Source organism: Caenorhabditis elegans, chromosome IV, assembly GCF_000002985.6.
Source record: "Caenorhabditis elegans chromosome IV".
Classification (NCBI taxonomy): Eukaryota; Metazoa; Nematoda; class Chromadorea; order Rhabditida; family Rhabditidae; genus Caenorhabditis; species Caenorhabditis elegans.
The window spans coordinates 17,232,463-17,259,820 of record NC_003282.8 but is presented as its reverse complement, the minus strand read 5'-3'; the positions used below and the strand labels follow the sequence as shown (position 1 = coordinate 17,259,820).

At 34.5% G+C, this 27,358-nt stretch overlaps 4 protein-coding genes, 34 non-coding genes and 1 pseudogene across 39 annotated transcripts; 17 read left to right on the top strand and 22 right to left on the bottom strand.

Annotated features, from left to right (window-relative positions):
- Positions 1-410: 410 nt before the first annotated feature.
- Positions 411-2,320, top strand: phyh-1 (phytanoyl-CoA dioxygenase). Its single transcript, NM_070660.5, has 8 exons — positions 411-506; positions 554-690; positions 740-824; positions 1,099-1,361; positions 1,421-1,504; positions 1,556-1,774; positions 2,036-2,119; positions 2,172-2,320. Exons 1-8 carry the CDS (start codon positions 449-451, stop codon positions 2,226-2,228), a joined length of 987 nt encoding a protein of 328 aa, NP_503061.1. The 5' UTR covers positions 411-448; the 3' UTR covers positions 2,229-2,320.
- Positions 2,259-4,520, bottom strand: gtf-2E1 (HTH TFE/IIEalpha-type domain-containing protein). The gene is made up of 9 exons (NM_070659.9): positions 4,453-4,520; positions 4,342-4,398; positions 4,191-4,289; positions 3,989-4,137; positions 3,866-3,944; positions 3,705-3,814; positions 3,138-3,425; positions 2,988-3,089; positions 2,259-2,935 (listed from the first exon to the last, which is right to left on the bottom strand). The coding sequence occupies exons 1-9, from the start codon at positions 4,516-4,518 to the stop codon at positions 2,584-2,586; spliced, it is 1,302 nt and encodes a 433-aa protein (NP_503060.1). The 5' UTR covers positions 4,519-4,520; the 3' UTR covers positions 2,259-2,583.
- Positions 4,521-4,856: 336 nt separating this feature from the next.
- On the bottom strand, positions 4,857-9,690 carry eelo-2 (Peptidase M3A/M3B catalytic domain-containing protein). The gene is made up of 17 exons (NM_070658.8): positions 9,620-9,690; positions 9,470-9,564; positions 9,322-9,421; positions 9,195-9,273; positions 8,994-9,145; positions 8,796-8,933; positions 8,460-8,554; positions 8,308-8,412; positions 7,768-7,950; positions 7,617-7,718; positions 7,258-7,401; positions 6,731-6,981; positions 6,204-6,322; positions 5,984-6,154; positions 5,650-5,937; positions 5,419-5,550; positions 4,857-5,163 (listed from the first exon to the last, which is right to left on the bottom strand). Exons 1-17 carry the CDS (start codon positions 9,686-9,688, stop codon positions 5,068-5,070), a joined length of 2,319 nt encoding a protein of 772 aa, NP_503059.2. The 5' UTR covers positions 9,689-9,690; the 3' UTR covers positions 4,857-5,067.
- On the top strand, positions 7,470-7,596 carry ZK550.42. The gene has a single exon (NR_068512.1). It is a non-coding gene; the product is annotated as an Unclassified non-coding RNA ZK550.42 (non-coding RNA).
- Positions 9,691-10,070: 380 nt separating the features above from the next.
- mfsd-8.1 (Major facilitator superfamily (MFS) profile domain-containing protein) lies at positions 10,071-14,237 on the bottom strand. Its single transcript, NM_070657.6, has 9 exons — positions 14,156-14,237; positions 13,658-13,853; positions 13,085-13,381; positions 12,277-12,454; positions 11,742-11,844; positions 11,503-11,643; positions 11,046-11,152; positions 10,659-10,905; positions 10,071-10,420 (listed from the first exon to the last, which is right to left on the bottom strand). The coding sequence occupies exons 1-9, from the start codon at positions 14,221-14,223 to the stop codon at positions 10,249-10,251; spliced, it is 1,509 nt and encodes a 502-aa protein (NP_503058.1). The 5' UTR covers positions 14,224-14,237; the 3' UTR covers positions 10,071-10,248.
- 21ur-13616 lies at positions 10,579-10,599 on the top strand. The gene has a single exon (NR_068511.1).
- Positions 11,176-11,196, bottom strand: 21ur-3985. The gene has a single exon (NR_068510.1).
- 21ur-14592 lies at positions 11,180-11,200 on the bottom strand. Its single transcript, NR_068509.1, has one exon.
- 21ur-14933 lies at positions 11,345-11,365 on the bottom strand. The gene has a single exon (NR_068508.1).
- Positions 11,348-11,368, bottom strand: 21ur-828. Its single transcript, NR_068507.1, has one exon.
- Positions 11,650-11,670, bottom strand: 21ur-11486. The gene has a single exon (NR_068506.1).
- Positions 12,464-12,484, bottom strand: 21ur-4007. The gene has a single exon (NR_068505.1).
- Positions 13,526-13,546, top strand: 21ur-9717. Its single transcript, NR_068504.1, has one exon.
- Positions 13,932-13,952, top strand: 21ur-2615. The gene has a single exon (NR_068503.1).
- 21ur-3303 lies at positions 14,131-14,151 on the top strand. Its single transcript, NR_068502.1, has one exon.
- Positions 14,238-14,627: 390 nt separating the features above from the next.
- 21ur-9371 lies at positions 14,628-14,648 on the bottom strand. The gene has a single exon (NR_068501.1).
- Positions 14,649-14,843: 195 nt separating this feature from the next.
- 21ur-8203 lies at positions 14,844-14,864 on the bottom strand. Its single transcript, NR_068500.1, has one exon.
- Positions 14,865-15,261: 397 nt separating this feature from the next.
- On the top strand, positions 15,262-15,282 carry 21ur-8477. Its single transcript, NR_068499.1, has one exon.
- Positions 15,264-15,284, top strand: 21ur-14513. The gene has a single exon (NR_068498.1).
- On the top strand, positions 15,265-15,285 carry 21ur-11705. The gene has a single exon (NR_068497.1).
- A 1,323-nt stretch (positions 15,286-16,608) lies between these two features.
- On the bottom strand, positions 16,609-19,880 carry mboa-5 (annotated as a pseudogene). Its single transcript has 12 exons — positions 19,776-19,880; positions 19,591-19,730; positions 19,452-19,533; positions 19,287-19,401; positions 19,109-19,243; positions 18,483-18,777; positions 18,096-18,340; positions 17,774-17,862; positions 17,589-17,727; positions 16,962-17,539; positions 16,775-16,918; positions 16,609-16,729 (listed from the first exon to the last, which is right to left on the bottom strand). Coding segments are annotated over exons 1-12 (2,188 nt in total).
- Positions 19,573-19,593, top strand: 21ur-12562. Its single transcript, NR_068496.1, has one exon.
- Positions 19,881-20,943: 1,063 nt separating the features above from the next.
- 21ur-5066 lies at positions 20,944-20,964 on the bottom strand. Its single transcript, NR_068495.1, has one exon.
- On the bottom strand, positions 20,947-20,967 carry 21ur-9172. The gene has a single exon (NR_068494.1).
- Positions 20,968-21,932: 965 nt separating this feature from the next.
- Positions 21,933-21,953, bottom strand: 21ur-4773. The gene has a single exon (NR_068493.1).
- Positions 21,954-22,277: 324 nt separating this feature from the next.
- 21ur-14361 lies at positions 22,278-22,298 on the bottom strand. The gene has a single exon (NR_068492.1).
- A 42-nt stretch (positions 22,299-22,340) lies between these two features.
- 21ur-6580 lies at positions 22,341-22,361 on the bottom strand. The gene has a single exon (NR_068491.1).
- A 151-nt stretch (positions 22,362-22,512) lies between these two features.
- On the top strand, positions 22,513-22,533 carry 21ur-11125. Its single transcript, NR_068490.1, has one exon.
- Positions 22,534-22,765: 232 nt separating this feature from the next.
- On the bottom strand, positions 22,766-22,786 carry 21ur-4617. Its single transcript, NR_068489.1, has one exon.
- A 1,122-nt stretch (positions 22,787-23,908) lies between these two features.
- On the top strand, positions 23,909-23,929 carry 21ur-330. Its single transcript, NR_068488.1, has one exon.
- Positions 23,930-23,949: 20 nt separating this feature from the next.
- On the bottom strand, positions 23,950-23,970 carry 21ur-540. Its single transcript, NR_068487.1, has one exon.
- A 394-nt stretch (positions 23,971-24,364) lies between these two features.
- 21ur-2800 lies at positions 24,365-24,385 on the top strand. Its single transcript, NR_068486.1, has one exon.
- Positions 24,386-25,035: 650 nt separating this feature from the next.
- Positions 25,036-25,056, bottom strand: 21ur-6322. Its single transcript, NR_068485.1, has one exon.
- Positions 25,037-25,057, bottom strand: 21ur-10269. The gene has a single exon (NR_068484.1).
- A 582-nt stretch (positions 25,058-25,639) lies between these two features.
- Positions 25,640-25,660, top strand: 21ur-4345. The gene has a single exon (NR_068483.1).
- A 146-nt stretch (positions 25,661-25,806) lies between these two features.
- Positions 25,807-25,827, top strand: 21ur-6615. Its single transcript, NR_068482.1, has one exon.
- A 563-nt stretch (positions 25,828-26,390) lies between these two features.
- On the top strand, positions 26,391-26,411 carry 21ur-11767. The gene has a single exon (NR_068481.1).
- 21ur-3037 lies at positions 26,394-26,414 on the top strand. Its single transcript, NR_068480.1, has one exon.
- Positions 26,415-26,911: 497 nt separating this feature from the next.
- Positions 26,912-26,932, bottom strand: 21ur-6004. Its single transcript, NR_068479.1, has one exon.
- Between the last annotated feature and the right edge of the window lie 426 nt (positions 26,933-27,358).

The window sequence follows — 27,358 nt, the reverse complement described above, 5'->3', positions numbered from 1 at the left end:
ACTTTGACAAAATTATGGAATGCTCTAAATCAGTTTAAAAACTCGATAGAACACTGTATTCTGGAATATTCTGGAACCTTTTGCCAAGTTTGACATAATTTTGGAAGTTTTCAGAATCGTCTGAAACATTCGGGGGAAAATTGGTGATTTTTTAAAAATTTTAATTGTATTTACACATTGCATTGAAAAATCCGCACGAAACCTTCATTAAAAATGGCTCCGAGATAGAATTAAAATGCTTTTGAGCATACTGTTAAAAGAAAGATAATGAGCAATAATATCCATAATTTCCAAAAAATCTAACCGCAGCAAAAAAGTTATGAAAATTAATTGAAAAAAAACGCGAACTCCGTCAAATGCCCAAAAGTCCACGTTTCCAAAAATATAAGAAGGGGGGGGGGGGGGAAGAGAAAATTGAACTTTGAAAATAATCATTACCATCTTCATCATGTCTCTGATGAAATCTCTCAGATTCGTGGTTCTTTCGACACGTGGATTTGCAAGCAGTGAGTTTTGAAAATCGATGGGCCGATCTTTTTACGGCAATTTTCAGAGCCCATTGTGGACTTCTCGAGCGCCGGAAAGGTTCTCAGTGTGGAACAAAAACAGTTCTATCAGAAAAATGGATTTCTTCTCGTGAGAGGATGCGTTGCAAAGGACGAATTGAAGAAGTACGAAAACCAGTTCAATGTAGGTTTTTTTCAGAAAGTATTCAGAAAATTGAGTACAAACATTTCAGGCGATTTGCGAACGTAAAGTGAAGCCTCCGCCAAATATGCTTGTCATGAAGGACGTGTCAATTGCGAAGAAGGTTACACCCGATAGTGAGTTGTCAAAAATTGCCAGAAATTTGTCGCTTCGCAGAACTTAACACATATGGGATTCTCGGAATCGTCTTAAAGTCTTAAAAAGGTTAAAGGTCTCGCCACGATCCATTTATGTAATTGGAGAATTACTTTCCACGTGGCGTTCTTGGCCTGAGATCCATGTAGATTACATTCAAAGTCTACAGTCAGAGATTGAGCCCATCTACGTTCACACTCTGCCTAGATTCTGACGCGTTTCATCTCTACTGCAAACAGCACGTCCCATTTCCAGGCATCGACACCATCACAAAAGTGCAGGACTTCACCGACGAGCCAGTTTTGTTCTCGTACTGCGAGAATAAGAAAGTCACCGACGTGGTTCGTGATCTCATCGGATCCCCAGACACCCGTATCACTGCAATGCACACAATGCTCATCAACAAGCCACCAGACACAGGAGCACTGACGTCACGCCATCCAATGCATCAGGATTTGATCTACTTCCCGTGGCGCCCAGAGGAGCTGACTGTCTGTGCGTGGACCGCTATGGAAAAGGTATAAGATTGAGCACATGGCTACGATGAAAAGTGGGCTAATCGCCTATAAATTTCCAGATCAACAAGCAGAATGGATGCTTGCAAGTTGTACCAGGAACCCAGGCACGAGGCCTACAGGTTCACGGTTACCCAGAGTGGGAGGTAACTTACTCGCTCACCAGCATCGATACAGTAACCCAAGACAATTTTCAGGGTGGTGTCAACATGGCATACTACGCAATCAAGGACTATGACATGTCACTTCCACGTGAATACGTCGAGATGGAAGCTGGAGACACTGTGTTCTTCCATCCATGCTTGTTCCATGGATCCGGTGCCAATCGATCCGAGGGATTCAGAAAGGCGATCTCGTGTCACTACGCGAACTATGATCATACGAAGTACATTGATGTCAAGGGAACCGCTCAAGAGGTGTGAGAGTGCGATAGAGCGCGCTTGGGGGTTGATCTCCAAACCCGCGCTTTACCATTAGAGCGTGGTTGCATTTTTTGAATGCAAAGCTTTGAGATCTTTAATGCAAAGCTTTGAGATCTTTAAAGATCTTTAACAAAAATTTCGAGTTTCTAATGTAATTTATTAGATCCTTCTGAATTTTCTTGAAAATCCTAAAAGAAACATTGGCGATGCAATATTTTCCTGTCAATGGCCTAACTTTTTAATTTTCTCTTCCAGGAAGCCGGCAAACAGATTGAGGACATCATCCGTAAGCATCCAAAGAGATATGCCGTGAAACCGGGACAGGAGGTCACTTTCGAGGTTTGTCATTTGAAAATTTAAATTCCCGCCAGTCAATATCGCTTTTTTCCAGCTCACCTGGCGTCTGCGCTCTCGTCCAGTCCATCATGACGGCAAAGAAAATCTGTAAATGATAACCAAACGTTCAAACTCGATTTCTCAATCTCGCGAAATAAAGTTTCATTTTTGAAATGTACTCGAATAAATGGTGTAAAATGATGAGAGTAAAACAACACAATCATAATAATATTATTTTTAAAACAATAGTAAATTTCTGGAACGAGAAAAAAAATAAAAAAGGATTTGAACCGTGATGAAATGATGATGAAACAGGTGAAAAACTAGAGGGAATGGTAGGGGAAAATATAAAAATTTCAAGGCAATTTGTCATTTTGACGGTATTAGGAGAATTGGAGAGTAAACAATCCTCTATACCATCCTAGACATCACTAAATTTTGGCGGTAATATCTCAAAAAACCGAGACTTAATGAATAGCAATTTGTTGAGAAAAGAACATTGCAAAAAGATCCTGCACAACACTGCAATAGCTCTCCTTCTCCAGCTCACTCATCTCGTTCTCGACCATTCGAGGTGTGATTTGGCTCAGCGGAAGTGCTCGCCCCGCCACGTGGATCAAGTCTTCCTCCTCACTTTCGTCGTTGTCAACTTCCATTTTGATAGCTTCCTCGTCGACTTCCATCTTTATTTGCTTGGCAGGTGGCTCTTCAATTTTGACATTTGGAGCAGATTCCTCCGAACTGCACTCAATCTCCTTCAGATAGTCCAGAGATGGTCCATAACGTCGCTGTTTCGTTGATGTTTCTTCTTCCTCGGTTCTGAAAAAAGGTTTCATTGTTGAAATATAAAAGTTAAGCCATTTAAAAGTACTTGGCCTGATCCAGTACATGCTCATTGTGTGAAGCTTCACCACCGCCTATTGCATTATCCTTGAGCCATTCTGGCATAATTTTGGCTTCTTCCACAGGACCCCTGAAATATTAAGAATCAAAGTTTATTTTTCTACTTATGGCCACTAACTTATTAATATCCGCATTTAAATCCACAAAAACTGCATCTCCATTCTGATAATTGATCGAAGCGATATTTTGATAAGAATGAGCGACTCCTCCCAACTGTATCCGTCCACCACCACCTCCACCCGACGTAAAGTCCATTTGTTGTTGCTGTAGTTGCAGTTCTTTGTCATCTTCCAAATATTTCGTGATATCCGGTTCAAGGAGATGCGGAGCCAATTGGATACCGTTTAGAGCACAAATATGAGAGAAGAGCGGTGTCATTTGTTCGTTGAAGCGTGCCACAGCGGTTCTGGAAATTTAAAAAATAAAAAAAAATATATATGCAGATACAGTAACCCGAAGTTTTTTTTTGAAAGGAGACCCTAAACAGTAAAATTTCATCAATTTTTTGGAGCTCAAAATTGCAAAAAATTTTAGAGTACTGTAGATTTAATTTAACAAATTCAAAAATCTGTCAATTTGAAAATTTTTCAATTCGTCGCTTTGAGCTCGATCAGAATTCATAATAATTTTCGCTTCAGAACCCAGAAATTTCCGAATTTTCAGATTTTCAGGATATTCCAAGTACCTCGTCGTCCTCGATGGTACTACCGTCTCATCCGCCAACACATCTCCGTGGCACCGCCAGCAAATAAGCCGCCCGCTTTCAGCGTCCAATATCCGATTGATTTCCAGCATCTAAATATGATTTTTTCAGAGAATTCTTCTATTTTAAAAGAATTTTCTCACATCATAAGAACTCTGACACGCTCCACATCGATAGTGAGCTCGATTTGTGTCCATTTGCTCTCGGGACTCGAGTTTTTGTCTGGAAAATTTTAAACTTTCAGTGAAAAAATTATATTTTCACACCTCATGTGATCGATTTTGTAGCGCACCACGTTGAGCACAGCCCGATAGTTTATATAGTAGAAAATGATGGAAACCGTTCGATTATTCTCGTTTTTCTGCGTAATCGTGCGCTCTTTCACGAGTTTTTCAGCTTTCAGAGACGCGAGGAGCTGAAATTGTCAAATTTTTTGAATTTTCGAATTTCAAGCAAGTTTCAGCACACCTGTCTGAGCATTTTCTGATCGAATTGTATTCGGGCTTTGAGATTTTCCTCGCGAATGCACTGGGCTCGCATTATGTGGTAGACGATGATAAAGTGCTCCTGGAAAATTAAAAATTCAAGAATTTTTTGAAAAATCAGATTTTTCGCTTACACTTGAGAAGAAGTTCTTTACCACCATCAGCAATATAGTGTTGAGTGCCTCCGGAATCTGAAAAAGACGGTTTTTAGTCAGATTTAGTGGGTTTTTTCGCGGAAATGTTACCTCATCCACCACTTGGGTCTCGGTGTGAGCCGATGATGAGCCGGAGGTCGCTGGGCCAGATGACATGCCTGGAAAAATTTAGTTTTTGGAATAAATTTTAATTTTTGATCAATAAATTATAATTTTTGTTCAAAAAAGTGAGCAAAATTTAAATTAAAAATAATTCAGCTCAAAAATATCCAAAAAAAAAATGGAATAATCGTTTTTTTTTTAATTTCCAAAAAAAAGTAAAAATTTCAAAAATTGGTTTTAAAAAAATAACACAATGTCCTGGAAAAGGTAATTTTCAAAAACAAATTCAATTTTTTTCCTGTTAAATAAAAAACATAAACATTTTTTTCAATTTCAAAACAAAAATATTTCAATCGTTGGAAAACGATATCTCAAAAAACGATAAATTTTCAAAAAGAAAAGAATTCATTACTGAAGTAAAACAAAAATTAAAAATGAGGGGAAAAACATTAAATAACAGAGAACAATCTATGAGACCCTATTTCTTCTTAAGACTATCAAAAAAATATAACAAAAACAGAAAAAAAATCATCTAAACATATGTGAAAACCCGGTGAGAAGCGAAAAAGAGATGGAAAATCTCCAAAAACCGGGGGGGAATTTTCATCGTCTCTGATTCTCCGACATTTCCATTTCATCTTGAATGGCCATTGGTGGGGCGTAGTGATCACAGATGGCTCCGACTGATGGATTTCGGCCCTGAAAAAATGGAAATGAATATTTTTCTTTAAAAAAAATTAAATAATGGCTTCATTTTTCTGGAATTTAAAAAATGAAAGTAATTGTTTGGAACTCTTTTAGAATTCTTCTTGTAAAAATAGAGTTCAATTAAAGCGTTCTAATTTTAAAAAAATACGATTTTTTGAGATTTTTCCATGCAGAATTTAAGATTTTCAGCTTATTTTAATGCCGTTTTTCACCAATTTTTCAGTCAAAAAAAGAAGATTCCCCTACCTGGAATCTTTTGAACAATTCCTTCGCAACATCTCCACTTCCTCTATTCAATATTGTCGTTTTCAATCGTTCTCCCGTTTGCACTTCATTGTCTTCCTCGTCAAATGTCTCATGGATATCTAAGGCGAGCATCTGGAAATTGAGCCAATTTTCAGAAATAATTGAGATAATTTTTTTTAAAAGTATTTATCAAAATTCTGATGATTTTCTAACACTGGAAAACCACCTCACCTCAGCCCACAGCTTCCTATAATACATGCTCATATGTGGTTGAAGAGCAAAAATCGGTGTGAATGAGCACGGTTGATAGTCATTTTTGGCTCTTTTGAACGGGAAATACTCCTCATACATTTGTTTGTACATATCCAGCCAGAACTTTTGCTTCCTGTCCTCCATCTCGTAAATCGACAGATCAAAGTCCGACCAGAAGAGGGTACGGTAGGTTTCCCAGAGTGATGCTCGTGAGATCGTAAGAGCCACCGAGTTTGCGTGCTCTTCGGTCAACGATTGCTTTGTGATCTGAAACAGAAATTCAGACATTTCAAGAATTTTCGACTAAAAATACCTGATGCGGAGAGCTAATTGTTGCAAGGAGATTGGGCTTCGTGACGAACATTTGCAAGAATGTTGGGAACATGTCAGCTGCATCCCAGTCAGATGCGTAGAATGGAGACCATGGAATTGAAATATCACGGTATGGAGATTGTGATAGAAGAAGCTGCACACTTCGGCCAAACTGGAAATTTCGAAAATTTAAATTCAAACCCAAAATTTCGACTACTGACATGGAAAAGAAGTTGCTGAAGCTGCTGGTGATGGAGAAGAGACGGTCCGTTGGAAGTTGGAGCAATTGCTGAGCCGATGAAGTACACAATCTTGTCGAGACCTCGTTCTTTGGATTCCGCTGGAAATATATTTGTTAACTAACCTGTGTTGTTTTTTGCAGTTATTTTTGAACAGAATTTATTCTATTAACGTTTTTCGAAAGAATTTTTTTGCAAAAATAATTTGAAAAAAAAGCCAGATAGTCTGAAACGAGGAGAATTTTTTCCTCTAATTTTTATTCTAAAAAGACAATTTTTAAAATTCCCTCGCTTTTTCTGTCTTTTCATATTTTTTTCGATGGAAAAAATGAAGTGTTCCAAAAATACAAAAATCAAAAATTTTCAGTTTTCAAACAAAATCGAAACTGAATTTTCCGACAGGAAATGTCTAAATTCTAATTTTTTTCTAAAAAACTCGATACAAATTCAGGTGATTTTCCAAATTTTTTCTCGAGCTCTCCAAATTTTCAGCATTCTTCAAAACCTACGTCTCGCAAGCATAACATTCCATCCTCCTCGTTTATTCTGTCGATCATATGGATCAATGTATAATCTTCCATAGTGTTGTCCGCTGAACTTGTCGCCAACCGAGTAGATCCGGACGTCAGCATGCGCTTTTTCGAGTCCCTTATCGGTGATATCTTTGAATTCCAAATTGAAAATATGTCCGATGACTCCCATTATATTTTGGAATGTTGGCCAGAATGGGAAGTGATTCATTAGGTCCAGTGGGTTGACACTGAAAAAAATTAGTTAAAAATTTTTTTAAAAATGTTCTGAATACCTCTAAAATTACCGAAAAAATGAAAAGTTTGAGCTTTTCAACTGAAAAAAAAATCTGAAAACCTTTTTTTTTGAATTTCCGATAATTCGTAACACTTAGAAGTTTAGAAAAAAAAAGCTTCAAATCATCCGAATACCTCTAAAAATACCAAAAAATTGCAAATTTTACGACTTCCCCTTTGAAAGGCAGGCGTAGGCCGGCAGGCAATACTTTTTCAAAAAAAAAACCTACTCATAATGATGCTCTGCCTCTTTTCTGCACACATATGGCATATCATAGGCCTGAAGCTCGCCAGTGATAAGCTCACAACGTCCAGCCCATGCGGACCAGGACTCCATACGATCAATCACTACAGGCCGGATTCTACGTTGAAGACTGCAAGAAAAAAGTTGATTTAATTTGGAATATCATGCTTTTCGGTATAAATAAAAATTTTTTGTCAAAAACTGTTAGATTTGGGTTCTTTTTAAATTTTTTTCCGGCTATTTTTTGGTAAAATGTCAAAAGCTGAATTTAAAATAAAATCTTCACATTTATGGAAATTTTCAGCGTTAAAAAAACAATTTTTCAGTATTTTTTCTAAAACTCACGCATTGATAAATCCTCTAACTGTCTCCGGCGAGGCAGCCATTTTATTCGCAAGTCGGTGCTCAGCAACAGATGAATATCCAAGCGTTTTGGCGAGTCCTTCGCTGAAAAATTCAGCCATTTTTCAATTATTTTTCCTTATCGGATTCCTACTTATTATGTCTCAACTCCTCGATATTGATTGAATTATTGTAGAAATCATGATCAAATCCAGCTTTACTCGTCCATTTCTCCCATGCGGTGGCTCTCAATTGACGATCTCCACAATATTGCATAAATGGGTAGATTGTGTGAGGTGTCATACGTCCACGCCATGGTCCTGATTCCCAGTTTTGTCTGAAAAAAGAAATTAGTCTGAATTAGTATTTAGTTTAAAGTGGGAATATTTGAGTGAAATTGGAGAATTGAGCATTTTTAATGGTTAGAGAAAATTGAAAAATTTTACAGAAAGTTCTTACCTTTTCACTTTTTTTTGCAGAAAAAATTACAATTTCGTCTAGTACTTTTTGATAATAATTCTCACGATTTTCTGATAATTTTCAATTTTTTTCTAGTGAAAAGCATAAAAATTGTGAAAATTTGGAGCTTATTTTCGATTTTTAGCTTAAAAATACCACTTTTCAACGAATTCTCAACAAAATTTCGCCAATTGCTACTAAAAAAATTTCGCCAATTGCTACTAAAAAAACCTACTCATCAACAGCGAGCTTCTGTAAAACATGTGGAGGTGCATCTTTTATCACTTTTTGGTCCGTCACGACAAATGTCTGCTGATCGTTGGTTGACATCACGCCGGTGCTGAAAAAAAGCCGCTTAAAAGCTGAAAACTTCCATTTAAAACTCACATATACTTGCTCCTGTACTCGTCGACAAATTTGCTCCAGGATCCGAGAACCTTACGCGTTTTATCGTCGTGTTTGTCCAATCCAGAAGCTTTTATCTGCAAATTGATCTTATTTCAGCCAGAAAATCCGCGAACTTAGCTGAAAAATTACAATTTTCCTGGGAAAGTTAGACGGAATATCCTTTTGCTGAGTTAAAATCGATGCTTTCTATTTAGCAAACTACAGTCTCTATGATTTCTGAGCAGAAATCAAATTTTTTAATTTCAAAATCGGTGAAAAACACTTTTTCCAGTCAATTTCAGGCATATTCTCGTTAGAAAATATTTAAAATGGCACCTCGAGCAAATACCACTCCAATAGTCTCGATTGCCACTCGGAAAGTCCATCTTTTGCCTCATAAAGCTGCTTGATGGCGTCCTGGAAGTCCTTGTTGGTTAACTTCTCCATTTGATCGCGGGCACACATGATTTTGATCTAAAATTTAAAAAAATTTAGGTTTTCCACTTAATTTCATGAAATTTTCTGTTATTTTACATGGTGAAGGTCCGCATCGAAGAGTTTTCGGTTACAATCAGGCCAATCCGTGAGCATTTTCAGCACAAGTGTCTGGAAAGCGAAATTGACCTCGTATTCCTCCGTAAGCAATGGTTCTACGACGTTTTCAAACTTTCGCTCTTCTGCTGGTACTGAAAATACATTTGAAATTGGTTTTTTCTCAGATTTCACAGATCTTACACGTTGCAAGATGCTCCATGTGCTCCATTACAGTGGCTCCGTAGTCCATGAGCATTCGAACGGTTCCTTCATACAGTTCCTGAAGAAAAACCAATAATTTAAAGTTTTATCCAGAAAAATTAGCTACCCTGGGCTCGGCGGTGGCCAATTTCGGCCAATCTTCATTTTTAGCGATATTGTACATGAAGCAGTTGTTCTCCACGGTTTCCTCGGGAATTACGGGAAATCTGAAAATTAAAATGTAAATTTTTATCACTTTTTCGAAAAAAACTCACACAACATAATATCCAACCACTCGCGCCGGCGTCTCATTCCCCATTTTGAACAGAATCTGTCGTTTTTGTTGCTTTTGAACATTTGTTGTTGGAACCTGTGTGTGGAAAAATCAGTTTTAAGCTATTTTTAATCAGTGGAAAATGACTAACAATCAGCCCATTGGTTTGATTATGGATTTTTCGCGTCAGAAACCTCCCGAGGGGTATCCTACGGAACATTCCTGCAAATTATCTATTTAAAATTTCTTATTTTTTGTTTTTTAATAAATTCTCGAGAATTCTCCTGAATAAAATTGTCCAAACATGGTGAAAACTTGATTAATGCGGAGAAAAATAAAATAGAAACGATGCACGGTGGTTCAGTACTGAACGCAGAAAATGAGTACTGAACGCAGAAAAAAATCGCGATGAACGCAGAAAATGCAAGCGCGCTCCATTGACGCAGACAGCTGCTGGCGCACATCGCGAGAGTTGACGCACAATTGGATTTTGGAGGCAGTTTGAATCGAGTTTCTGAGAAAAACTCTACACACGTATAGAGTTCCCCACCCATTTTCGAACCAATCAGCGCTTATTTTTCGAAAAAATTGAACAAAGGAATATGAAATACTTATGAGTTTATTTAAATTTAAAGAAAAAAAAAACGACTAAACATATGAAAATTCGAATAGTGAGATCTTGTGGTACATCTAAAAAAACAATTGAAAATGTGTAAAAATGAATTAAAACTTGGTTATGTATGTTAGAATCTTGATTCCGTGTTTTCATGAAAATAGAGTTTACATATAATAATAAACTCCATTTTTATACTCTGCAGACTTTCCAGACTTTGGTCTTAATTTCAATGGAACAAGTCTTTTGTAGAATACACCCATCAGAATGAATGCAATGAAAATTGTGGTTGACTGTAGGATGATGACGTATTTGTAGCCGGAATGTTGGAATAGGAATCTGAAATTTTTTTTTTTAATTTTACTCTTTGAGGATGGAGAATATCAAATTGAACAGTACTAGAAGAAAAATCCGTTTTCGTGAAAAAAGGTTTTTGTGATAATTTTTTTTTCTGTTTCAAGTTTTTAACAAATAAAATTTAAACTCTTTCTCGATACTAATCCTTCTAAATACTCATGCATCCAAACTCAAATTCAGACTATTTTAAATAATTAGTTTAAAGTCAATTAACACTTACGTGATAATAATCGAAGCAACAAATGGCGTGATACTTCCACCAAAACTGAACAATCCCTGCATGGTTCCCTGCTTCCGTGGACCCAAAATCTCTGAATAAAGTGCGGCGGCCGGTGACTCGACAAATGGGAAAGCGATTCCGAAAAAGAAGACAAATGCAAAAATGTAGAGAGCCATAGGGACACGAGTTGTCGTGTTGCACCATGAATATGAATCAAGGCATCCACCGACAATAGTTGTGTTGGAACCTAGAATCAGTATAATTTAAAACTAAAATGTTTCACATTTTCCAGAACAGTCACTGTGGAACATATTCTAGATTCCATATATTCAAATAAATCATACTTCTGAGAAAACTTTGAAAATCAATTCGCGGCGAGACCCTTACCTGGCGGCAAAAAGTGCAGAGGTCCCGAGTAGAACCACCATGGATAGTTGACCACGTGGAATGCGACGAATACACCCAATCCGAATAGAATTTGAATTCTTTTGTCACTGAAAATATGTTATAACAATATGAGACAAAAAGCAGTTAACAATTAATCGAAAAAAAATCTTCCAACTGAAATAGGGGATGTGAAACTGTTAGATTTTCTATTTGTTTGTAAATTTGAAAATTTGCTGAAAAAAAATTTTAACACGCTGAGCGCCTGTCACAGCAATAATTCACAATATTTTTTTTTAGAAAACTTCGTAAGCCCGTAAAGATCAGTGAACACGAAATGCTGTCCAAGCTGAAAGCTGGTCAGTGAAACAGTGAAAAAATTGAAATTTTTTTAGAACATAATTCCCCGTGTCTATTTAATTTGAAAAATCACAAGTATTCTAGAAAAAAAAGAACTCACATCTTTCCAATTCTAGTTTTTCCAATTCCAAAATTAATCAAAACCGACACAATACAGGTAATTGATTCTATAATCCCGTTGTACAAAATCGCTTGAGAATCTTTCCAATCGTAGAGAACAGTTGTCAATGGAGTAGACATTCTGAAATTTTTTTTTGATTAAAGATAAGTGGAACGCTTAGATGTTTTAAAAGAAATTTTAGTTTTGAAACAGGGGAAAAATTCGAAAAAAAAACTTACACTTCAATATTTGTAGCAATCATACTAACAATCATGTACAAATAAATACAAACTAATGCCGGAACTAAATCGAATTTCGGCACCACAACATAGTCCGCATTGCCTGAAAAAAAAAAATGAAAAATTATCTTTTTTTTAATAAACGTATAGTTATTACGGGAACAATATGATAATGCGTACTTGGAGCATTTTATTTGACGCGCGATATCTCTTAGCGAAAACTACAGTAAGAACTCAAATAGCAATAGTTATTTGAGTTCATACTGTAGTTTTCGCTAAGAGATATCGCGCGTCAAATAAAATGCTCCAAGTACGCATTATCATGATTTATTGTTCCCGTAATAACATAATATTTTTTACATTAAATCAACTTTTAAAACTTTTTCTGAAGATTGGCAAGGCAAGTTGCTGCAACTTTTAACGAAAATTGGAAAATACAACAATAGAATAAGTTTAAAAAACTTAGACTTAACCGAAATTTTTGAAACGGAAATTTTAATATTTTTCTGCAGTTTCTTTTCCCATCAAAACTTACATTTCTCATCACTTGAATTTTTATCAATAATTCCAGCATAATCTTCCTGAAAGAAGACCAACATCAAAACAGCTGCAAGCACACAAATGAACGCCATCAGGTAAGCTGCCGAAGTGTACATATTGATTTTAACTATCCAAATGTTGAAGCCTGTTTCTCCGAGTGGCGTGAAGAATGCCTGAAATTTTTGAAGATGAATAGTCGAGCATTGAAAGCTTGAGGAACAGTGCAAACTTTCGAAACTGTATCGAAACATTAAAAGTTTTGATGTCTTTTCTGATTTTCTTTATTTTTCGAATTTAACCCTTTTCATAATAATTTGTGACTTCATTATATTTGCAAACCGGTAAAAACACAAATTAACCATATATGAAGCAATTTGAACATTTATTATAAAAAAAACAATTTTTTTAGTGTACTGTTAAAAAGCTCACAGAAAAATTCAAGATTTCAAAATTTGTCGAAACAGCAAATTTTTGGAAAAAACTTTTTTGAACAAATATTGCAAAATAGGAATTTTTGAAAAAAAAACTAAATTTTCCCAAATTTCATATAGTCAGAAAACTAGAATTGTCCCGTTTACTCGAGAAACATGTGCTTCAGAATAATTCCTGACTAACTATAAGAATTGAGAGTTCAATAAAAATTCGAGTTAATGTAGATATCTGTTTTTTTTCTTGTCGAAAAATTTTCTTTTTTTTAATAAAAAAGTTAAAATGCAGTAAAACTTCAAATTTTTACTTATTTTTTTCATATTAAAAAAAAGTGGATTTTGCCAAGCTACATTTTTTTTTGTAAAATTACCTACCGAAATAGCGGGACCAAAAGAAATGCCAAACACGAAACCAGCAGTACCATAGGAAATCGCTTTAAGCCTGTCTTTTGGAGTAGAAGCAGTTGCTCCATAAGCTCTAAGAGCCGCTAAATTGCCAACACCAAGTCCAGTGACAACTCTTGCAACCAACATGTACCATTTCCCATATTGTTCGACTTCACTTATAGCTCCATACATCACTTGTCCTACTGCAGCGATCAAGAATCCAGTTACTGTTGGCCATTTGCAGGATAGCGTTTTTTGATTCCAGAGGCCGTAGAGGGGATTTGTCTGGAAAAAGGACCTATTGGATAGTTAATTCCTTGAAATATTAAGTCCATGATATGAAAATAGTGAAACAGAAAAAAATTCAATTATCAAAAATTTTTTCTGTTTCAAAAACTGTTCTTGCTTAATTGTATTAATTCACAATGTTAACTCCTCCTTCAAGTTTTTTTTGAGAAAGTTGAAAATAGTTTAAAGAAAAATCGAAAAAAAACCAATAATTTGGATAATTTGAATTTCTATTAATTTTTCCAATTTTCAAAAAAGTTTTTAAAAACTCACAATAGTACATCCCATATTACACGCGGCGACCACCCATCCAAGGAAATCCATATCGGCAGTTTTGTCCAATCCGGATAGATATGGCCACATTGACATGTAGTAAACGGAAATCTGTACACCTACAACAAATTGCATCGCTATTGAAATCCACATGGCACGCCATTCTGTACTACGCTCGTGTAGCGGAGAGCGGATGCTGAAACAATTTTTTTGTTGGAAAAATAAATGTCCGTTTCAAAAATTTTATATAACATTGCAATTCCGATAAATGCATTACCAACATGCATTACCAACAGGATTTTTTTGTTCAGTATTATTGCTCCTTTAAAAAACATTTTAAGACAGCATTGTTCAGTATTATTGCTTCTTTAAAAAACATTTTAAGACAGCATACTATAAATTTGAGATACCTAATTAAAAAAATCTACTGTTTCACAAAATTGTTAGATTCTCTAAATTTAAATAGATTACAATAGCACTTAAACAAATCTCACTTACCTATCCAATGAAATCCCAGAATCTTTTGATGGCAAAGAAATTTCGGATTCCGATGGGTAGACGCCCATGGCTCAGGGAAAAGCTGAAAGAAAACCAATAAATTGAGTTTTTGAAACAGAAGAAAAATTGAGAAAAAGTGAGTTTCCGCTAGACCTTATGTATTATCACAGGCACTCATTGCCCCCATTTAATCACCCTGTCACCTTATCAGTGAATAGACAACATTTAGAGAAAAACAGGCACCAGGTACACGCTGAAACTGCCGTTTTTTGAGTTTAAGTGAATGGAGACAGAAAAGGTAAAAAGATGAGTGACTACCGGGGAGGCGGAGTCAACTGATAAGCTGATATACTATTGCAATCAGGTGATGGGCATTTGAACCACAGTTGTACTGAAAATATAATGACGGAAGTCAAGATCAAAAAATTTTGAAAAATATACTGAAAAGTTACTGAAAACAATTGTTTTTAGCAAACTGATGTAGCAATCAAAACTGAAGCGAACAAATAATGTTTTTATTTTATTCTCTCTGAAACAGTTTTTTTTGATTGACAGTGATCAAACTTATATTGCAATTAGTTAGGGTTTTCATGGTAGACAGAAGCATTTTCAGGCGACCTAGCCTGCCTATTTTTGAGACCTTCTAATGCACAGAGTCAAGATATTTGTTACTATTTAGATATTAACTAATCGAACACTAAAATCCGAAACACGTTATGAAAACATTAAAAACTTTTAGTGAAACTTTTGAAACAGTACTTTTTTTTCTTCAAAAATCAAGTTTTAATCGAAAAATCTCGTAATTGTGTTTCAAACTAATACAATTTTCCTTTATTGAAAATTAACATTGCCGAAACCAAAATTCATTTTTATAATTATCAGTTAAAATCACTGATAAGAGAATTAAAAAAGTGTCAATTATGGTGAAAATGTACTCAAACAACGAAGTTGAAATAATTTTTCGTTTTTTTTTAATTCGAAATTTAAATTTCGAACATTTTTTTCTGAAACAAAGTTTTAAAATAAAGTGACCATCTTGAAAAAAAAATTGAAAAAAAAAATCTGTTTCAAAATTTCTAAAAAATTTATGAAATTTTTTAAAAAATTATTATACCTTTATTCCCAAATTGATCAAATTCTACACAGGTTTGTAAAAAAATAATTTCGTTTCTCTGGCAATTTTTTTTTAAACTCAAAGGTGAAGTAAAAATCCGAAATTAGCTTGAATAGTTATCCGTTCAATCCTGATAAAAATTTATGGAAAACCCTTGAAACTTCCTAGAATGGATTTTTCGGAAATTGATAAAATGAGAAAATATCACTTTCTTTAAATGCTATAAATTAGAAACAAAAATTTTGGATTATAATAATTTTCCTCAAAAAAAGACATTCAATCATTTCAGTAGAAAACATATATGCAATTAAGAAATTGAGAACTTTTTTTTCGACAACTGCCGACTTTTGAAAAATTCGGTATTTTCGTCAATAAATTTTCATCTATAGGGCACTCTCGGCATATGCCGAAATTTCGGATTGCCAAAAGGCATTTTGAATTCAAAGTTCCTGAAGCTGAAAAACCCAAATTTTCAAAAAAAAAAACCCTTTCCAATTTTCAATGTTTCCAAGGTTATGAAAAAACTCAACATTAAAATATTTTTAAAAAAAGATTTTTTAAACCTTCATTAGTAGATGGACGTAACCAATTCATCTTTGCAAAACAACTTACCCAGCAGTCTTAAATTAAATAACAAACTTTTTGGAAAATCTGCTGAAATAGAAGATTTTTTTCCGAGTTTTAATTTTTGGATTCTTACCTAAAAATATGTTCTCGAGTTGACTTGATAAACTTTTCAAAGAATTTTGAATATTAAAGTTCTGTACAATTTGATTGTTTATATACATTTCCCAGGGATACTCCACAACGTTGTTGCTCCTCCCATTTGGAATGTCAGCAAGGGGTTAAGTGATTGCATGTTCCCATAAAAATTTACATATTCATTTAATCTACTTAAACTGATTTTCAAACGAAAGCCTACCGAACATTTAATATTTAATATATCGAAAAAAAATGTTCAACGTTTTTTGTTTGAAAATTTAGTTGAGAAAAACTGTGTTTCAGAAAATATAAAAATTTCAATATCAAAAAGCCATCTTTCACGTTTTTTTAATAGTAAACTTGACTTTACAAAACCCATCAAAACAGAATAGAAATAGAAGAGAAACCACTCAGAAACATAAAAAATAGTAAATATCTAATTTTTATTTTCAGCACTACAAAATTTTAAAAATTCCAGAAACTTTCGTAAAGTTGCACTAAAAACTATTTAAAAATTGATTTTCTTCAAAAATTGTGTTCAAAAGTGAATTTGTGACGTTTTAGAATAACAAAGTGGTGTACTGGAGTAGTTAATGAAATTTAATAAAGAAAAATAAAATAATCGATTTTAAAAAAGTTAAATGGATTTTTCCATATTTATCCACACGCTGGTATGATATTCGTTTTTTGTCACATCGACCGAAAATTTCAAGTTTTGATTCACTCGGAACCGAATCTCCTCCGGGAATTCAGGGACACTGGAAAATTATAGACAGTTGATAAGAAACACTAATTCAATTTACCGCTCTTCGTCATCATCATCATTAACAGCACCGACTGATTCGACACGTCTTCCTTTTGTTAGTAGAGTGAATGTTTCGAATAACTTCTCCACCAGAATATTATCAGAAATTAGAAACCAAATCTGCTCTAGTAACTTGGTGGTGCTGAAAAAAATTACAGGTAATAAGAAACACTAATAGAGTATACCGCTTATCATCAGTGTATTTATCGTCATATTCTTCATCAACATCATCGTCATCGTGCAATTCGACACGTCTTCCTTCTGCGAGAAGACTGAATGTTTCAAATAACTTCTCCACCAGAATACCATCAGAAACTATGAAACGATAGACCGTTATACCGGTTTGGTTTCTTTCAATCCACAGATCCAAAAGTTTCAAAAAGTCTAAAAGTTCAACAGCTTCTTCCATAATATAGGCCTCGATTCGTTCGTTGGGAAGATTTGCACAAAGGCAAAACAACTCCTGAGAAACCCTGCCGAGCATCAACGTTTTTGCTGTCTTCAACGTTTCATGATGTTGGATTTGATCGGGTGCATTAATTGAAAACTCGTCCAGATAGATGTAATTCAAAGGTAAGCTCTGCGTGTCAATCAAACGATCTATGTCTGTAGAGTCCGCAGTTGGCCAACCCACAATATTTCGAGCCTTGATCTTGAATGGAATTTCGAAAATTTCAGTATCGGGCAGTTCCAAATAATCAACTTTTGCTGGTGATCTGCGTCCTTCAAGCTGGTGGATGGAGAGGGTTCTGGGGGCAACAAACTGAAATTTCAATAATTAATTTCATTTCTATGAAACTACAAAAAATTACTTTGCTCTCAGATCCGAGATCATAATCAACGTCGTTAATACAAATTGATGACCGTTCTATCTTTAGGCTCTCAATAATCATGGGCTGAACCTTTTCGACTTTCTTTAGCGATGGGCATCAGAGTGCAGAGAGTTCAAGTCTGAATTATATTCGTTTTTTAATGAAATAAAAACGAATTGACTCACCTCTTATTTGCATCTAGGTATTTGAGAACGCAAGATAGGCTTGGATACGTCAGTGGCTTGGTTGCACTGTGCACGCGGGGTTGGAGGCTCTGAAATAAATTAAAATTGATTATCCGTTTTTTCTCTTTTAATCTTGCATTCTCTAATGGTTTTTTGGTTTTGTCAAAAAAGTTCTACCACATATGTGTAAACTTCAGCAAATTCGCCATCTTTTTGGAACATTAAATTTCAAAATTAAAAAAATTAGATTTGCATGCAAGACTAATAGAGGAAAAACGGTATTGGCAGCCATTTTTATAGCTTGAAATAGTGTTGAACCAACCTTAGCCAACAAAGTGAATATAGCACTTGTCAAGAAAGATAAGTAGTATTCAACAGCGAGACCGTGCCATGCAACGCCTGTTACATAAACTGCAATGACACGGTATGGATCTTCAACTCTCTCGTAGACGATTCGTCGAAGCCAGGCATCAGTCCAAACGTTACAGTTGGTAGACTGCAACCATCCTGCCTTTCATGGTTCAACGGCCAGATCATCAAAGTTGTGGATAATCCAAAAAGAGTCAGCTGTAAAAACGTTCTGACTACGCTACAATTATGCGCCAGGAAAGACTGATAGACGAGCGAGATACCGCGCCGTCCTATTGCCCTCACAATCATATTTCTGAACATGGGCCGATGCTCTGCGGGCTCAAAAAAGTAAACTCACAAAAAGTCCAGAATAAGTAGTAAGGAAGCCGCCCAATCGTCGACGCAGCTACAGTCTTCAACCACCAAACGAGCAGATTATACTCGCTGATTGTTGGATACTTCGTCAGAGGAATTGGAAGGAGGCTATACAGAGCTGAGCAGAACGAAGATAATGCAATTGCAACTTTAAATTTCTCGAACACAGTCGAAGTTGAGTCGAATGGCCTTCCGGTTCTCTCAAATTTCGGAACAAGTTTCAGATCCAGGTAAGCTGACCAGTTGGAGTAGTGATTTGTTGGTCCGATGATTACGCTCTAAAAGTTAGATTATAAGGGAAGTTTTCAGCTCACTCTCCAGACTTCCAGACTTCCAAACCGGTTTCGTTTAAATAAGGGCCATTGAAAGGTCACTACAAAAAATTTAGCGGCAGACGGGAACTTTGAACTACATAAATAGACAAAAGTCGCTTTGAAATTGCTTTCAGTGCAATTTTTCACTACTTTAGAGGCCCTACAAATTGCTCCAAATGTAAAACTTTTTATGATTTTTAGGTTATTTTGAGTTAGGCAAGTATTCTGGAAGTTATTTTAACACCCGGTAGATGTCGCACGCTTCAACAAATGTTGAAATTTGTTGGTAATGTACCTGGAAAGCGAACATATACGACGCGAAATCCAGCAGACTCGGAATCTCGTTGACCGCATCTCGTTTTTGACCAGAATTTAACGCCTTCAAATCACTTCTCATTCCATCTGTGATCGCCGACGACAGCAGGGTGATCTGAATTATTCAAAGTTAATCAAGTGCGCCTCATTGAACTCACTTTTCCAACAGCAACCATCATGCTTCCAGTGAAACCAAGATTGTACGTTTCTTGGTATATCCAACGGTAAAAATGGACCAAAAAGAGATATGCCATTGCAAATGAGAAGACTGCTCTAAAAATAAGATATTAGGAAGTGTTCGACAAAGCGAATTTGCAATTTACTCGCTTATGAACGTGTTTTGGTAGAACTGATATCATGAGAAGGTAACTTCCGAATCCATTGATAAAAAAATGAGCAATTTCACTGAAAACATTAAAATTGGACAGTAATTAAGAATTTCAGCGTTTCAAACAAACTCACTTCCCATAGCAAAAATAAAGGAATATAAACCCAATTGGCGTGGTGACCGCAGCACGTGCTGTCCGACTTGCATCGCAAAATTGAATGCGAAACCAGTGACTCAACAAACAGGAAAGCAAAGTCACAGGGAGAAACTTGAGCTGGAAATTTAAAATTCGACGCACATTATGTTCAAGAACATTTACTCCATCCAAATTCATGTCAGTCTCTGGCAAAATTGATCTCAAAAAAATTGCCGGATTCTCAAAAAAGTGATTCCAATCGTCCATAGCATTACTCAACGACGACATCTTGCACGCTGACGAGTTGGTTTGAAAAAGTATACCATTTTATTTGTTGTCATTTCCTCCACATTTGCCACAATTGCCAAGTCATTCTTGTTTTGTGGTACGTGATTTCACGTTTTTATGCAAATGTATATACAATTTTTAAACTGTTCCGACATTTCCAAAATCCACGTGAACGCCAACTTACACGCTGTCTTCAGTGTTGCAATGAGGCGCATTTGATTTTTTCGCGTTCTTCATTTTTATTTATTTTTTGTTGAACACAGAAAACTTTTTCTTTAAAAACGAAAAAAATTTACAAACGAATTCATAAACGAAACAATAATTTTAAATAGCATTTTACAGGGATCTTCCTGGCATAATATAGGTGGACATGATATACATAGATACACAGATAGATAGACAGGCGTGTGCATTTTTTTTTTCAAAATGTACTTTTTTGATATGATTACTGTAAGCAGTGGCCTATTGGGCCAATATGATTATTTCCGCACTTTTCATTTCTCACGCACTGAAGAAACTCATTTTACCAAAAATATCGAATGATTCGCTCTGGTATAGAGCCCATCTACAGTGTTTGTAGCGTATATCTACAGTACCACCATTTTACCTATGTGATCTTTGCCGGTGAACCCCGATATCACCTCCAAAAGTATTTGCTTTCGAATCCCCCAAATCCGTGTTACAAAAACTATGTTTTTTTTCTCAATTTTTTGTTTTTTTGCCGAAAAAGGAAACTTCATTTCTTCGCCCTGCCGGTAATTCAATCAGAGCCAGAATGATACAAGACATGGGAAGGAGGGATATTTAATTTTGGCAAGGATCTTTTCCGTATATTCACTTGACTAGACACGCTAAAACAGTTTGGGAGCATTATTGGGTGAGGTGTATTTGGGACGCCTCCTTCCCGCCTCTTCCCCTTACTTATTTTTTGTGAAAACTTTCATACGTTTAAAATCGTTTGCTGTGAGAACGAGTGGAATTCCCATGCAGGTAGAAGAATAGCTGCCTTCAAAGCTACCTGCGCCTGCTCCGCATTAAGTTTTGAGAAAAAATCCGATTATTTTTGATTGTAAATATAGTCACAATAATATCGTGAATAAACAACTGAAATTTAGAAACTAATTGAAACAGTAAAAATGGAAATTCAGAGAAATTTATCCACATTTTGTGAACTAACTAAAACAGCGAACCATTTAATTTTATATAGCCTCAAATTTAGCAAATTAAGTTTTTTGTAGGCGCGAAGAAATCTGCCTGCCTGTCTGCCTTCAAACCTGTTGTGTTCCAATTTTTTTCTTTTTTTTGGAAAAATAGAGAACAAACAATATTATAGTATTGTTGATATCGTGAAAAGATCATAAAAATCCAAAAAATAACTGCAACAGAAAATATTTCGCTCAGAAATACGTTCATACGCTCAAACGCTCAGAAAAAAACAAAACACTTTTTTCTGATTTTTGTTCTTGAAAATCGAAAAAAACCTCTTGTAAATTTCCATGCCCTTTTCAGATTCAGAAATATTTCATTTTCAACCTATTACCCTTGTTTTTGCAGTATGTGTGCATGCTAGCAGGAAAAGGCGGACAAGAATAGTGAAAAGATTGAGATGAGAAATTTCCAATTTCATTCGTATATCTTCAAAGAGGCGGCACATTCATTTCTTCGAACTCTTTGATATTTTACGTGCGCTTTTTAAGTTTTGAAGTTTTTTCTGTCATTAATGGGGGTATTCAAGTAATCTAGCAAAATGTATTTAAATACATTTGTGACGTCACAAATGTATTAAAATACATGTTTTTATGTATTTTAATACAGTTGTGACGTAATTTTTCTACACTTTTTAATTTTCCGACACTACTTGAATAACCCCATTAGATTGCTACAGTAATTTTTTACCTATATTAAATAATAAATATAATAAATATAATACCTATAATACCTATAATAAATATTAAAAAATCGTGAAACTGTAAAAATTTCTTCAGAAACATTGAAAATGTGAAAAATAAAACAATCGTACGTTTTTGATATGAAAACCCTTTAAGATATTGACCAAGATCTACGAGCATTCTAGTACTGCTGAAACCTTCCTCAAAAATTTATATACTTTTTGGAACAGTAATTTTTTTTCCGAATCTGAAATTTCTTTGTATCAACTTTTCTGTAATCTTTTGTCCCGTTTTCCAAGAGTACCATTGTTCCAAAAAATCAGTTTCCCACGAAAATATTCAAGAATCACATGTCCTTGAGACTTTGTGTTTTTAACTGAAAAAAAAAAAACAGAAGAAGAAATAAATATATAAAAGTTCTCAAGAACCTCTGGAACAAATGAGCAAACATAAATGTTTTGCTGCTCAACACTTCCTTGTTTTTAGTTTTATTTGATTGTTGTCAGGTTTTTAATGCCTCGAACAGGAAACTTTTTTTTGAATAAAATTTAAATTAAATTAAAATTTCAAAAAAGTTAAAAAGTTGAGCCGAATAATTTTAAATTTTTGGCAATTTATATATCAAAAAGGTGAAACAGTAATTTATTTAAATCCTTATTTATGTTTCAAAAAATTCATAGCCTTAATTTCTATTTTTACTTCTTCTTCTCCTCCTTTTTTCTTGAAAAATGTTTACGTCACATTCTTTTTTGAGACTTAACTGAATCAACCTAACTGACCGCGAAAAAGATGTTTTGAGATAAAACGAGACAGGGGAAGGAGCTAGTATTAAGCTCAAGTTTGAAACATCAACTCAATTTAGATTCGATCTAAAATTTCATTTTTTTCGTTGAAAAAGCACGTGGAGATGAAATGTTGCTTTTTTCAATTTTTAGGTAACGCTAGAAAATTTTTTTTTTAAGTCATTGATGAGTTTGCCTTGGCTTTGGATTTTTAAAAACAAATCTGGAGTACGTATCATTCAAAAATGTTTAGAAACTTTTTTAATGCAAAATCTGAAACAGAAATCATCGTAAAAAAATCCTGAAAAAAAAACTTGAGAAAAACTTTGAAAATTTTTTCTGGTCATTTTGGAAAAGTTCATTACGAAAGTTCATGGAATTAAAATAATTTTTTTGTTCGGATGGAGTTTTCCTTTTTTGATTCATTTCCCGTGTAGGGACGAATCTTGTTTTTCAAACATTGGAATGTTTTAAACGTTTCAGAATTTCAATTTAAGCAGAAATCATGCTGCAGATACTCTATTTGAATAGACTTCACCATTACTTTTTCAAAGTGCAGAATTCAATTTAATATCACCAGCCGTGGACCGCACCTCCGGCTCGGCCCCCGACTTCTGGAGCAGAAAACCAATTTTTCTGAAACTACCGTAATCATACAGTACTCCTACCGTACCACCATTGTACCACTACAGTACCCCGACTATTTCCCTACACTAACCCCAACTCACTATCCCTCCAGAAGCTAAAACTTCGCAGACTACAAAGACTACATAGACTACAAACTATGGACAAACGGAATAAGCGCTTTATATATAGTAAATGATACTATATATAAGTAACTGCCTTTTGTGTCCGGTTCCGGTTCCAGTCTAGCAATCCTTTTCCCAGTTGATTTTATCACTTCAAAGCAAACATTTTTAACTCCATACAAATTAAAAAATTACTCGCGCTACTAAAAATTCAACAAACATCTTCTCAACATACTGGTATTCTTCCAAAGTATGTTATGTTTTGAACCATAATTTTTTTCTTCAATTTTTACAAAAAATGGGATTTCGCAGTGCTATTTAAAATACTCAAATACTGATGCAAACATGTATATGAAAGCAAAGACCAAAAACTTCTTAAAGTGTACGAACATCCAAAAAAATTTCAAAAAATTTACAACTTTTTTGGAACAGTAAATGTTTTTCAGTTTTATATTTATAAAATTGTTTCAGCCTATTTTTACACTTCAATGTAGCTAAAAATTGCTATCTGAGCCCCCTGTTCGGTCCTACTGTTGGAAAAAATTTTTCTCAATATGTTCCCCCGCTTCATGCAGTTTTTATAAACCAACGAGGAATGTGCATAATGCTTGCAAAGTGGGAATTGAAAGCAGAACTTTTCAGCTACATTACAACTAAAATATTATCTACATTACAACTAAAATGTTATGAAGCAATTAATTTTTCTTTGAGACAGTAATGTATTTAGGAGTGCCGGGTTTTTTTCTAAAAGTGAACACATCATACCAATTAAACAAATAATTAGAAATTTAATGTTTGAAGATAAAAAACTGCGTTCGTTTCCAATGAATTCCCGTCAAAATTATTTATATATATATAAAAAGTAATTTTTTGAAAAGTTGTTCATGCGTCGTTTCTCTCTATTTGAACCATCTATTCCATTGTTCAGAACAATTTTATATATCTAGAAAAGTAAGTTTTGCATCTGTTTCGCCTATACTGTTGCAAAAAATTACTTTTTATTTCTTAAAAAATATCCCCGTTTCATGTAGTTTTCAAATTTCATTGATGTTTTACTCTACTATTCATAGTTCATTTTGAAAATAAGTAATTTTCCTCACTTTGCATCATTAATTTTCTCAATCCTAGATTTTTTTTGAATCAGTAATTTTATTTTTAGGACCAGTTCTGCCATTTCAAAGTCACAAACTTCAGCTATTTTATGCAGTTTTTCTAAAAAGATTACAATTTTTATGTTCACACATTATCAATCTTCTTCGGTAAAATTTATGTTTTCAAAATACTTCAAGAACGTTTGCATACCATTAAATAAAACCAAAAAGATTCAAAACAATTCTATGGATGTTTTAATTTGTGGAAAAATGCCGTGTAGAATTTCAAAGAGAATGGAAAAGGATCACACTTGTCACCTGCTTCCATATCTCAACCAAAATAAATTTTTCCAAGTTCATCCAGTATTAGGTTAAACTTGGGGTTTTCATGTAGTTCACTTTGCGAATAGAACTACATTCACAGAAAACTGTATAGTCAATCAATGATTATTTAGACTCTATGAATTGCGAGTTTGCCTATATTTCTTTTAAACTCCTTGAAACAGTCTGCTGCAAAACATATTTGAACCTGTTTTTTTTTGCATTTTCCAAACTTCAATATCAATAATTTCCACCTGAACACAAAAATAATTTTTCACCTGTTTTTGCTTCATTTGAGTTTTACAAAATTCCCGTTTTTTCTACAATTGTTGGACTCTAGAAGAATGAAATAAAATAAAATTGTCGTTTCTATAAAAATTCTGAAACAGATTTTTTAAATATTATTTTTTCAAACTTTTTTTAACACAACAGTTCCACATCAAAATTCTTTCAAACTTGAAATATAAATTTTTTTCTTCATAATGTAACCTACATAATGTAAGTACCCAAAAATAGCAGACCCCGCCCCCTTTTCTTCCTCCCACACCACAAAGAGCTGCATAATTTTTCACAGATATCCAGTTTCCTTTCTTTCTTTTTTTTGGCAGTTTCTGATGTATGTATTTATGGGATATTTGTGCACGGAAAACGTGAAAACTTCTGGGAAATTTTGTTTAGGTTTTGTCAATTTCAATACGTTTCAATTTCAGCTTGTGTGTTTAAACAAAAATTTGAAAAATTACCTTTTTTTTCGTTTTTTGGAGTAGTTGTTTTTATTTCCTGGGAGTATTTAGGCACAAAATGTTTTTTATACTTCGAAAAATTATCAAAAATTGCTGCGAAAATTCAAAATTATGTACCGCACATAAATTTTTTTAAAACTGTTTCAAAAATCCAATATATACAGAACGTTTGATGTTCATGTAATATGATCCACTTTTTATTTTCAAAGTTTTCTATTTTTATTTTGCAATTGCAATCGAGCATTTCTTGAAAAGATACTAAAAAAATTAAAAACTTCCACTAAAAAATGTTTCAAAAAAATTTACTGTTTCAAAAATTCTCTATATTCATAAATAAATGTTGATTTTTATTATCACTTTTTCGTTTTTAGGAACAGTTGTTTCAGAATCAGAAAAAGGTTTAAAGGTTAAATATTTTCCCTATGTATTTCAAAATTCTCATGAAAAAGTGAAATTCTTCGTTTTTTGTCACGTAATCTAATAATTAATGCATAAGAAACGGATACGTTTTTCTTCCAGTTTTCCCCACTTTTGCAACAAGCTTCCCTGATTTTAGGTCACATATTTCTTCCATATGACGAATTTATTTTTCGTTAAAAAAAAGTTTCTCGTTTCAAAAAAGTCAGGACGATGATTCCCCTATAGAAAATTGTGTTTAAAGATGAGAAGACCTAACTCGATTTTGTATTTACGGGTGTGTGCTGGTTATATGCTCTCAGAGCTCTTTTGAGTCATGATGGACTTTTGAGGAGGAGATTCTCAGGAGTAGACACGCGAAAAAGATGAGATTTTGGCTGGATTTTTGACCAAGAGCTTTTCTTTATTCTTCTAACTTTTGTTCTCTAAGCTGATTTAAAAAATTCAAGAATTTTTTGTTCCTAATTTTTTTACTGTTTCGTCAATAACTCTTGGGTTTGTGGGATTCACCATAACATTAATAATCCGAAGCAATTGAAAGGTTCCTTTCACTGAAAAAAAATAACGCGACGTCTTTTTTTGTAGAGTTCCTTCCTAGATTACATGCCTATAGGTAGGCGGGTAGGCATATTGTGCCTACATTGCAAATTTTGGGCGGAGCTTGAAAATCCGGAGTGTCGTTCGACAAAGTTTTTAAAATGCCCCCTTCTCCATAAGCTCTCATCCAAAACTTTTTCGTTGAATGAAAAAAGCGGAAATTGAAGAGAGAGTTGCCATTTTTGGCACACTTCATTAAACCGGCGGGGTAGTGGCGAAAAATCGAGTTATGCCTCTCCTCCCGCCATTTTTAGAGACGACACTTTTGTGATGGCTCTAGCTCAAAGTGACGAGTTTTTATTAGGATTAGATTTGTGAGGGTGGGAGGTGTGTCTGGATGTTCTATTAGTTGTGTATTACTTTGTTTTAGGGAAATTTATCAGTTTTTGGAAATATTGGAAAAGAAAAATCATAGCCACGTTGGTAAAAAATATGTTAGAAAACGTTGAAAGAAGCAATCCAACCGAATAATTAGACTCCTTCATTCATTAAGTTATACTTTTGAAACAGAAAATTTATGTTCCAAAATTTGGAATCTGACATTTTCATACTATTTCAACCGGACCTAAGTATCTTCACAGGTAATTCGCCAAATTGTTCAGTTGAAAATCAAATCGCTTTGCCGAATTCAATTTTTTCGGCCCTCGGCCGAGAGCCAAACACCCCCAAAATGCCGGCTCTCGGCACGTGCCGTGAGCCGAAAAAAATTACATAAATTAAATGAGAAAATGAATCTAAACACTTCGGCCACCAATTCTTTACACCTCGGCCACGCTATCATTAATTCCAATAATTACTTTGGGCCCGTACCAATGATTATATATTTATTACTATTCTTTTTCTTTTTTTCTTTCGTAAATTCTGATGATTGACCTTTTCCAAAGACCAC